This window comes from Danaus plexippus, chromosome 10 (assembly GCF_018135715.1).
Source record: "Danaus plexippus chromosome 10, MEX_DaPlex, whole genome shotgun sequence".
Taxonomy (NCBI): domain Eukaryota; kingdom Metazoa; phylum Arthropoda; class Insecta; order Lepidoptera; family Nymphalidae; genus Danaus; species Danaus plexippus.
This window is the reverse complement of record NC_083543.1, coordinates 3281656-3293826: the sequence shown is the minus strand read 5'-3', so window position 1 is coordinate 3293826 and position 12171 is coordinate 3281656. Positions and strand designations below refer to the sequence as shown.

Sequence of the window (12171 nt, the reverse complement as noted above, 5' to 3'; positions counted from 1 at the left end):
TCCAGCTCTAGGTTGAACTACTGAAGCCCTGACGAACAATATTTTCTAGACGCTCTTTAGATCAAACGTCGAAGCTTACTATGATAATAACGAAAGGTATTAATAATTTTGTGATTGCTGTATGGGGTTTAGTGCTTACCCATCAATAAGTCAAGCACTTCATGTGGTAAACCTCAAAGGAAAATTTCCGGAGGATGAAAACACATTTTTGTTTTTGTCATTTTATAAAAATGTTCTTCAGACTATGATAATTATATCTCATCATATTTGAATGCTTACTTACTCACTGATCGTCAGTAATATATACCAGTTTAATGTTTAAAAATGTTGACGACTAGTCTATAACAGATGTGTACTGGTAGAGTGATCTTTCAGATCGTTAAAAGATCCTGTGATATAACATTTTAATTTAAATCTCATCGACAATTGATTAATTAGTAAATTATAAAAAATACGTAGTCCCACATCGAAAACCTTAGCGACGCTGAGAGATATCAGGTTATCATAGAAATATATTTTTTACAACATTATTAGAGTACATGATTTAGTAAAATCACATATCTATCTGAACATCACTAAAATTCAGCCAAGTTCTCGTGTAAATCCAGCTTGTTTCTTGACATTTTATAATTCCTTAATGCAAACTCAGTTTTCATCGCCTTTCCGGGAAATGAGACGGGAATTTCCACTTACAGACAAAGATTTAACGGCTATTTTATACAACCTTATATTTTATTCTTGAAAAAATTATATCGACACTTGGATATTATAAGCTCACACTTACTTAAACTTTTTTAGAGCGTTATATGTGACTATCTGTTGAAATGGAATCAAATAAATTTAATTTGCCATTGCCTCCATAAAAACTATAGTTAATTAGAACAAAAAAAAAGTAATTAATTTAATCGAAAATTAAATACTTCCATGAAATAGCTATTGAATTTTGTTCCAAAAAAAAATATTAAACGTTATACAAAAACATATATAAATATATAATAATAAAATAAAAAATAAAAACCACATCGAATAGACATGTTTATTAAATAAAACAATATTTTTTTAACTATTATTTATAAAATTATTCGTGATTAGCATTTTACAAGAATCATAATATTTACAAACAGTACAATCTATTTGATATGACTAAATATATATTTATATAAATAAAAATTTCATTGACTCCCGTTTAACGTAATTTACATATATTATTTCTATACAGTAATAGTAAAACATAATGACGTCTCATCTCAATGGGATCCCGAATAACACGAACATACCTATGCATTACGTAAGATTTATCTTTATCTTTTAAGATACAATCATATACATAACATATGATAAACATTTTGATACACGTGTCTATATAAAATTGTTAACGAAATCTCATATAACTGTACTATATATATATTTTTGCTATTATTTACAAATTATCTCCAAAACCGTTACACATACTGACATACATACCATTTCTGTTGGACGTGCGCGAACGAGCGCTGCCAACGAAATATTAATTCTAAGTAAGAGCATACCTCTAGTACATACTAAAGAAATTGAGGTAAATGGTTCCGAAGATAAACACGGTCAACTAGAACATAGACGACATTTAGAATATGTACAACGTTATATATATAGCCAATCTGTTTGTTGGTTTGATGTGGAACAAAATATGAAGAACAACAGCCACCTGAATCAGATGTTCGGTCAAATTGCACGAAATAAACGAAAATAACAAATATATGACTAATATATGTTCACGTGTACATATTTAGTTCGTGTATAAACTAATGCTGTCTCGTTATGTACAATACAAACTACTGAAATAGTTAAAGTATCGTACTATTATGTACATCTGTATTTGGTAACAGGGGATACAACGCTTACACTACAAGCGGATAAACAGTTCACGAGAGATACGATACTAGAAGAAAAATAAAAAAACTTAAAAATACATCAGGTCACACAAGTGATGAAAGAAAATTACCAAAACAATAATGAAAAATTAAAAATTTAAATAAATAAAACTACGAGTCGTGTTACTGGGACGAGTACTCACGACTCACGATGCGCGTCGACGCGCGGACGCACGGACGCACGAAACAAAACATTCATAACTATACCTAAACCATACACACAGTACACAAAACTTAATACAATTAACGTTTAATGTCACTTTACCTTCAAAAAGGTATCCATAATTCCGATCGCCGAAGCTTTAAATATCTTAAAAGCTCCGACGACTTCATGTATGCTTGCAAAGTACTTAGATGTTCCTGTTGAGTACCAAAAAGCACTTTGAAGCTTGTTCGTATCGAGCTCGACTAGCAGTCCAATATGGAGTACAATAAGCTGAGAACCGTGGATGCCTTTCGATAGTGCGGATTGAATGCTAAACGGTGTGGCAGCCCTGGTTACATAACGGCATGGAGTTGTGGTAGCCCTGGTTACCGAACAGCATGTATTTGTGGCAACCCTAGGTACGGACCAGTAAAAGTCGTGGCAACCATAGTTACCGAACGCAGGCATTCGTAGCAACCCTAGGTACAGACCAATATGAAGTTGTGGCAGCCCTGGTTACTGAACCGCATGCATTCGTGGCAACCCTAGGTACAGACCGGTATGAAGTTGTGGTAACCTTGGTTAGCATCCCGCACGAAGATGAGGCAACCCTATTTGATCCTATTGAGTACAAGGTCAGTGGTCACGACTAAGGCCTTCTGGTAAGGCGAGTCCGCCAGCTCTGAGGCCAGCCGGGCCGCCTCCAGGCCGTGCTTGCGAGCGAGGAACCGAGTCTGTTCGAGGCCCCGCGACTTATGAACCAGCTCGAAAGCCTTCTCCACGTCCCCTGCGTCTTGGAATCGCCTCATTATCATCGGATTCAGCTCCGGGTACTGGAATTACAGCGGAAATTATAACAAGTTAGCAAATTCGAGCGGAAAATTAAATCTAATAAGCATTTAAATTTACAAATCCACAGTACAAGAAATAATTTCTTAAAGGATTTTGAAAGTGTATTTTAGTGACCTTCACGGAAGAGTGAGTGACAAATAATGTATAGTAACGCAGTTTTAACTTTTATAACTCTATCAGAATCATATTTGGGTATAACATATCGAATTAAATGTCAATTTAAAATAATTTATAATGAAAAAGTTGAAAAGCATTACCTTTTCACAAGCAAACAGTACAGGTGCGGTGGCTAGCCCTAGTCTAAGATCTGCTGCGGTCGGTTTCCCCATACCGTGCGCCGACGACACAAAGTCCAAAAGATCGTCGACCAGTTGGAAGGACAGTCCCAGATTACGACCGTACTGGAACGCGAGCTCGCAGGTGGTCTCGTCTGCGCCCGATAGCAGCGCCACCTGCAAAACAATTATACAATACTTACATTACATGTCATTATTGATAGCGCCATCTCTCGACAGTTTTGATATTTATTGTTGCATTTTTAGTGCCATCTATTATTGAGAAAAACTAATCATTGTTAAAAGCTGAATTTATAAAATTAAAAACTGGCCATGGATTTCCTTTTTTTTTAATTCTATTGAAACCATGAGAAAATAACACGACCCTTCAAGTTCCAATATTGCAATATATTTTAAAGTTCGTTTATAATAAGAGAGAACATACCGCTTTGACTGAATTAGCAAAGAGCGAGGCGGTTTTTCTATACGTCTTGGTAAGGTAGTGCGCAAAACGTTCGTTCTCAGTCTCCTTACTGCCGAGCTGCATGAACTCCCCCTGGACCAAGTCTGTCACCACCTGGAGTAGCACAACGATATCAATATCACAAAAAACCAGCTATCCCATTCATCGAAACATAACAGAATTAAAAAAAATTAACAAAGCGGCATAAGATCAAAGAGGTTTTATACGTTTAATAGTTTCGATCCTCGCATTAGTAATACAGATGAAAGATAAAGTATTTATTGTGTGCAATAAAAATAAAGATCCCTTGACACAAACCTGACTGAGCACAAGCGTGACTTCATCACTGCGGAGGCGAGCTATCATCATGGATGCCACTGCGAGTATAAAATCACCGGCCATAGCGACCTGGGAAAAAAATATAATTCAATATATTTTATACAAATGAAACTAATATTTTCGGATAACTACACGTTATTTTATAATTTTTAAGATACTACACACTCCCGACGTCACGGTTACTTTGCAGCAACCGTTATCACGGGGGGGCGATATGTCCTTTCATTTAACTGAATACTCGTGGAACTCTTAGGTCTCATTATATTTTATATATATCAAAATTTTTCTTTAAATTAACGAAACGTAATTAAATAGTTATAGAATTTAATGAACATTCTTTGTGATAATTCGCGTAGATTTAAAGTCATACACATTCATTTGTAATCAAAATTTTAATAGTATAATTGTTATATTTTACTTGTTCTTTCGCTGGAACCAACGACGTTAGTTTAAGTCATCATTTCGACATTACAGAGATTGAATAAAAAAAACACTGGCCAAGAAAATTACAACTGCAAACAGACAATCCCCTCTATATATTAACGTTTTCCATGCATGCATGCAATACATTAAAATATTACGCAAACAAACAGTAAAGGGATTTTCTTGTATTCTTTTCGCGGATACAAGCCACTAATTACTTCGGAACCGGCGTTTGAAATAACCTGTTGGAAATGGATTTTGTTTGTTCTCGACTAATAACTGTTATTTCAAATAGTGTTTTAAGAGTATTTTACATTCAATCCTGAAATTCGAATAACAGTTAATGGTAGTTATATTATTTTATAACAACTCAGTTAAATTTTCATTGTACTACAGAGAAATAAAATTCAATAAAATAACTTGCCCTTAACTAAAAGTGATCAGGAAAAAAAAATCAAAGCTAAAAATTTATAAATTTATGTAATTCTCATTAAAATAACGAGCTCCTCTCATCAAATTCATTTCAGTGACGATACAACGTCCATTGAAATCAAACCACTGAATAAGTTATTAAAATACTATAAATCATTCAAACGACGTAAAAAAAAAATATTTAGTTCAATGACAACCGCCTTTCTTATAAATCACCGACGAGCTGCCGTTTGGAAACTATAATACTAGAATTAATTTAATTTATAAAATGTACAAATCATATCAATATTATGTACGTAACTACGTTATTAATATAATTGCTGATGTGTCTTATTAGACTCCATTTTTGATTTCATAGTAGAAAGTCGCTATTTTATTACACCGTATAATTTGGCTCAGATTAAAGCTTTGATGTGAAACAGACTAAAGTATCACATAGTTTACGAAAGCAGACGCTCTTTAAAGAAGATAATCCAAAACAATTTTCCGTAATACACGAAAAGATAAAACTAAATGCATTTTCTTTATTTTTACTATACTCAGACATTCATTTCTATCGGATTGTGAAAAAAAAACGTTTATTCAAAATATTAAAATTAATAAATTTCTACATCAGATCTTAATATACGAACGGAATTTTATTGATTTTATTTTTACGTAACACGAAACGTATTAGAAGAAAACGTAAGATCTATAATTACGTAGTATAGTGGTGTTAATTTCTCTGACGGGCACCAAGAATGCGTAGAAAGTTGTGGTGCTGTCGCATACTAATAGAGTGGACGTTTCGCTGCATCGCTTCCAAGGCTTTCGGAATCACTCTACCTATTAACAAACACCGGCCACCTGCTGGCCTACATACACTCACCGGATATCAGACGACAGGACGAGTTACCGAGTTATATTATGGGTCCTGAATACATGACTGGCCTTGGAGTTTAATAAACATATGAATGTATATAACAACAATTATTTAAGACGGCTTCGTTAGCGTTATAAAATCAGAAGTAATTACTTTAAGAATATTTATACTCCATAAATTGATCAACGGAATTGAGTAGGGTATATATTGCTAGTAGGTCTGACTGATAATGTAGTATTATATACTATTAGGTCTAACTGATAATGTAGTATTTGCTTTATTTAGTATTTTAGTAGTTTAATGTAGTGTGTGTGCTAAATACAAATCCTATTTGGAAAAAGATTGATCTTGGCATATTTGATGGAACAAGTAGACTTAAAATTAAATACAAAAGCTCGTTCTGTAATGTTTGCTTCCGCGAGAGATAACGAGTGTCAAACATAGTATTAGATTAGTCAAAACTTTAAAATTAATAACCATACTGTTTAACTTAAACATTTAGCTCTGCTTGCGTTTTATATCAAACTGTATAAACACACGATAGAGTTTCTATTATAAAATAATTAAATACACATTAAGAAATATACGCGAAGATAATGAGGATTAATTAGACTTATCAGTGGAACAATATTAGGACGTAAATATTTGAATCTCGTACAAAATAATTTTAACCATATACATAACTTACTATAATGAAAATATGTTATGAAATCTAAGTAAATTGTTTGCTATCTACTACAGTTGTTTAAAGACAACAAATTATAGCTTCAGAACCATTCTATCACGTCGGCCAAACAGACTTTGCAATACGTCCTTGAACCGTACCTTTGACTTTACCAGACCATCGACGCATCCACATTGTGTAACCCATCCACAACCGCGTTATGTTAAAAATCTTTTATAACATTAAATTTGATAGCCAATTCATTTATTACGACCGACCTTCGGACAAAAATCTCGAATAGAACACTATTATACGCATAGGTTTATTACCTTATAATTATCTTATACAAAGACCAACAATAGAATGATCGTGCGTAATAACAGCATTATCGTATTAAATTCTCTCCGCACAATATTATAACTATAACGAGGCATTGATTATTTTGACTGATTTGCGACTTTACAGTCAATGGAGACAACGGGATTGGATACGGGAACGATCGGTTGTGGCGCGTGTCGTTCACGCTCTGCCGAACATACAATTTAGTAACACACTTTTTGTGTAACATCTGTTATCCGTACTGAATACGTTTCCGTAATACATAATTCACATATTTCCTATCCGAATCAATGAATAACAACAGATATAAGGCTTAAACAAATGCAAATAATATAGAGTCATTTTGTGATAATGTAATGTTATCAAAGAGACGTTCAGTATCCGACAATGAGAGATACAAAAACATACGATAAGAGTGAAAGGCTTTCACGAGAACAGTCGAAAGTCCGTCCGCTGCAAGCCACATGAATAATTTACCAGAAAAGTCTCTACGATTTCACACAAAATTTATTCTGAATGCGTTTATAGTTTCTATTCCATTACAATTCATTTACCCAACAGCTGCAAAAACTGCAGGCCCTTCTTTTGATTAACTCAAACGTCTTAGCAGCGACGGAGGTCTAAAGGCGGCGGTGTTGATTACAAAATATCTGGTTTTATTTAACGATCATGATGTGAACTTGATGAGTACACTCAGGACCAGGGTTGAGAAATATTTCTGTTTTGGTGTCGAGTACACGTTTTGTGTTAGGTGTTGCAAGTCAACCTTGACAGTGGTGGAAGGTGAATGTGGTGGGATGCAAGTATGTCACGCGGACGGCCTTGGACTCCCCCCACATCCCCACCACCAGGCAATTCTATTCAGATACCGAACATCATCTCAGGAAAGACCATAGATTTAAATTAAATTTATATGATTCGATCATATAAATTTATACATACATGAACATAAAGCTAAATAAATAAAGCTTTTAATTCTTATTCATGATCTATAATGGATTTTAATATTAATATATAATATCTAAACATTAATATTAATGTATATATACTTTATTGATTTTTGCTTAACCAATCGTTATAATAATATCGGCATTTGTACATTTCGAGGCCCATTCATGACACAGCCAACAGAATCAAAGTTTACTTAGTAAATAATGACAGAAACAGGACCAAGGCTCCGGCCGAGTAGGCCCCCTTAAATACCAAGTGGTATCGGAATGGGCGAGATTTATAAGAATTACTAATAGTATTTCGCATCGAGTGAGCGGTGGTATTGCGAAAGATGCTGGCATGTGGCGATTGGTGACCATCGTTGCGACACTTGGTTAGATGACTAGACACGTGTACTATAGATTTGCGAGACACAATTCATCAAGATACAGATTGAAAATAATTCAGAGTAACAGAATATATACCACTGTCCTATTGTGTACGGCTTGATGTTGTTATTGTTATAATATAATTATATTTAAATAACGATAACCATAAAAACTTAACATTCTGTATAAATTTAATTCAAGCAAATCACTATGACTTTGATATGAAGAAAATTTCCCTAAATTTTTTTTTTACCATACGTTTCATTTATTTTCATTTTATTTCCTTTATACATATAATACATTAAATGAAATCTGGGCGTGTCTGTGTTGAATCCGTTGTAATAAATTCGAACTAAGAGCTAAACACTTATTTTCGAAAATAATTAAATCGGAAGCGCCTAAGTTAAGTGAATAAGTGACAACGAAGCTGATGCATTACTATCTACATATCTTAAGTCATACAATAGATTAATATTAATTAATACGAGAGTAAATATACATTTTGTATATTTAGGTTAAAAAGTGTCATTGACCGGCCCACTTCCCCGCCGCCCGCTGAGATAACTTCGAACTCAGACCAGTTCCGAGTTACTCATTAAGCCAGGTAGGTCAGAGGAAAGTGTTGAACGAATTTTGCTTTCGTAGAAATACTTCTTACATACGTCAGATAGAAAGTTTACGGTTAAAACGATAATATATTTTCTATTTCTATAATCAATATTTATGATATAAATTAACAGATTTCTAATAATTGATAAAAATGTTATTTTATAATAAAAAAATATACGGATATTTTACAAATAACAATAATAATTTTATGTGGACTTGAATTAACCGATTAGCGGGAGATCTTGAACGTACCTTATACAAGGAAGTTTAAGTTCATTTATTGTATAATTAGTAATCAAAATTGAACATAAAATTGTATATTTATGGACAATAAAATATTATTTATATATATAATATATATACAACTAATACGAGGTAATGAAAATATTATTATTTATATTATTAATTAATCCAATATAATATATATAACCACACATTCGAAAAGAACTATCGAAGTTCCATTGTAAAAGTTAGCAAGCGATATATCTTTATAAAAGCTTAAATGCCATAATTACGGACATTTACGTTATATAAAACAATAATAATTATTTAAAGAAGAATTCTGTATTGTTAAATGTTGAAATTGGTGAAATAAGTCATTGTCGGTCGTTTAATTAGCCCATACAAGGTGCGGGTAGTTATTAATATATCGGCATTCTTCTTAATGTTGCCATAATAAAAAAAATAAAAAATTTAAACTGTTCGTTTGTCAGCCTCGTTTGAAAATATCAGGACTGATTAACTTGTGTTTTCGTTTTAATATTTCTAACTCATATATGAAGTTAAAAAATAAAAATATTTTGTGATAAAAAAACACATGATCTATGAATTGATTGCCAAAAACTATCTGGCCTCACAGAACCTGATGTTCGTCATCTCCAAACTACCTTTCCATTATAATCTTTTTACTGTATATTTAGTTAATAACTGACTGAATTGAAGTATGAATTTAAAAATTTAAAGAACATGCACATATTACGTAATAAGTACGAAGAATGCGACGTAATAAATATGAGAGCCATAATAAGAAATGATTACTTACAGAGGAAAAGTCATACAAATTTTAATTTAATAGTAAGATTAAAGAAACAACGTAACCACAAAAAAATTTAGGACATGTTGAATCGAATAGCTTATATACTTATGGAATTCTCTTAATGTTATAATCGGAGCGAACTAAAGTTCAAACTATTACTTCATCGTCGCAAAACTTAAATATCATGACATATACTTAAATTTATACAAATGTGAAAAGTGTAATCAAATCGATAAGTACGCTATAGAAACGTGATTATACCTTAAATAATACTCACTTAAAAATGATACTAGCTTCTGACCGCGACTTCGGTTTAGAGTGAAACGAATTTGTGCTTAAAAATAATTATAATGATCAACTGACATTGTCACCTGTATACTTTTATGAATTCAATACAAACTACCCTGTGACCTGTCGCAGTTGTTCTTCGTAGCTTTTGTTATACGTATATTTCAGTAAAGTTTATGTAAGATGGTTAAAATCTCTCAAACACAAAACTAATATAATCATGTTATATATTAATATTTATATTCTTAATTTAATATTGCTTTCTTTCATGTGAAAGTCTTTCCGTTCATAAAAATTGTGAAGTCTTCGTAGTTCGTCGAAATAACTTTGAAAAAAAAAATACGTTTACATATTTACGCAAAATTTGTAATTTTAAAGATAACATAGTAGACGTTTATGTTTTAAGAAACATCCGCACAGATAATAATGTGAGTACAATAAAATTGTTTGACGGATATCCTTCCAAGAAGATAAACGTGATAATGCAATCGCTTATATAAATAAGCTTTAAGTTATTGTTTAAATCTTTAATGTTTCTTTGCAACTTAAATACCTAACGTCTACCACATTTACAGCCTTTATATTTGTTATACTAAAAATATAAATAATATATTCAAGACTCGTACGTTACTGATTAAAACTCGCTGTACCACAAGCGATGTGAACAATAAACGAGACTTATTTCGAACAATAGCAGCAAATGATAGGAATCGCCAATTCGCCGATGACGTTTAAGTTAGCATCCTTGACGAAGCTATTGTAGACTGTGCATCACATAACAGAATGTTATAAATTATACAAATCGTCTCATAGGAATGTAGTGCCAATGCCCGCGACGTACTGTTTGTTATCTAAGTTTTTATAAACCCCTCATATGAATTTCAAGCTGAACCTAATACAAGGAATTGTTTCATACGATTTCTTATAAAACTAAAGTATTGATGGTGTAATAATGATGTGCACATGTGATTAATTCCAAGAATGATGTGTTCGTGATACTTAGCTAATAAATTTCCAGGCTTCACGTAGACATGGTAACGTGAACGTAAAATTAATTTTAACCAAATAGACACGCCCTGATATCGTGAGCCTATTTGAGCATTATGTATAAAACATGTCCATAATAAGTAAATAGGTGCCTGGCGAAAAACACACATTATTATGTAATTATGACATAACACAAATATAAATTTTTTAGGAGTCGGTTCAGGTGCGAGTAAACATAGAACAGCAAATTTTTAAATCCGCTTATATTTAACAGAGGCCGGTTGGTATTTACATTTTTTTATATCAGTGACACAGATTAAGTATGTTTAATATGTATGTGGGAGAGATGGAACTGGTTTATTGAAAAAATATTTTGCGAAACTAGCCGATACTAACAGCTTCCTCGACTACGAAATCATTATAAATTAATTTTACTATATTTTGTAAAGCCTTCAACTCTCATTGTCATTATATATAAAGATCGTACTAGATCAATATCAATCAAAAATAGCTAAAAAGGAAACTGTCATATGAAAAAAATGTCATCGAAAACGGTCTTCTAAATACGTAAGGCTTATAAAAACCGTTGTTGTTTAAAATTTGACTTACTTTATATCGAATAAAGTTATGGCAATACTTTTATTACATAACAGCGTAATGTTTAAGATATATTTTTTTTTTTTATTAAAATCCATAAAATAGTATTGTCGTAAAACTAAAACAAATACTGTATGAAATTATTTAAGTAAATACAATTCTGATTGAGAAATAGTATAAGTAATGTATCTAATTGCTGATTACGAACAATGCCTCGGCATTTTGTAATGAAACACAGGAAGACATAACGGGCATGTATTTTATGTGTGAAGGACGGATGATCCGTGCAACGCATTTAAGTAGAGCTAATCAGATTAATATTTAAATTTTAAATAACGATACATTGTATCTGACTCGGCGTTACTATGCAAGATGAGGTCTCGGGTTTTTTTTATTCCGATGGGATGAGATTCCAATGCGTCACGCTGTATTTTATCATTGAATTCTTTACCGCGTCCTTTTTTTAGTAGGCACTATAACTAAAAGCGCTTTAAGCTGCTATTAAAGCGATCGACGACAAACACTCAAGCTGACTCGTCTTTCACTCAGATATATTAAATGTTGCCACGCTGTCTGCTACATGGCTTAAAACGTATTTTTGTTAATAAAATTTCGCAATATTATTATTTTA

The 12171-nt window shown here is 32.4% G+C and overlaps 1 protein-coding gene across 1 annotated transcript in view; it reads right to left on the bottom strand.

Moving 5' to 3' along the window:
* Positions 1-1022: 1022 nt before the first annotated feature.
* Positions 1023-12171, bottom strand: part of LOC116766823 (all trans-polyprenyl-diphosphate synthase PDSS1) — a 28731-nt gene continuing 17582 nt past the window's right edge. The window contains exons 5-8 of the mRNA XM_032656943.2: positions 3964-4053; positions 3628-3759; positions 3165-3359; positions 1023-2888 (exon numbers count right to left, since the gene is read on the bottom strand). Coding sequence (XP_032512834.1) covers positions 2667-2888; positions 3165-3359; positions 3628-3759; positions 3964-4053 — 639 coding nt within the window. The 3' untranslated portion in view covers positions 1023-2666. The remainder of the gene's footprint in view (positions 2889-3164; positions 3360-3627; positions 3760-3963; positions 4054-12171) is intronic.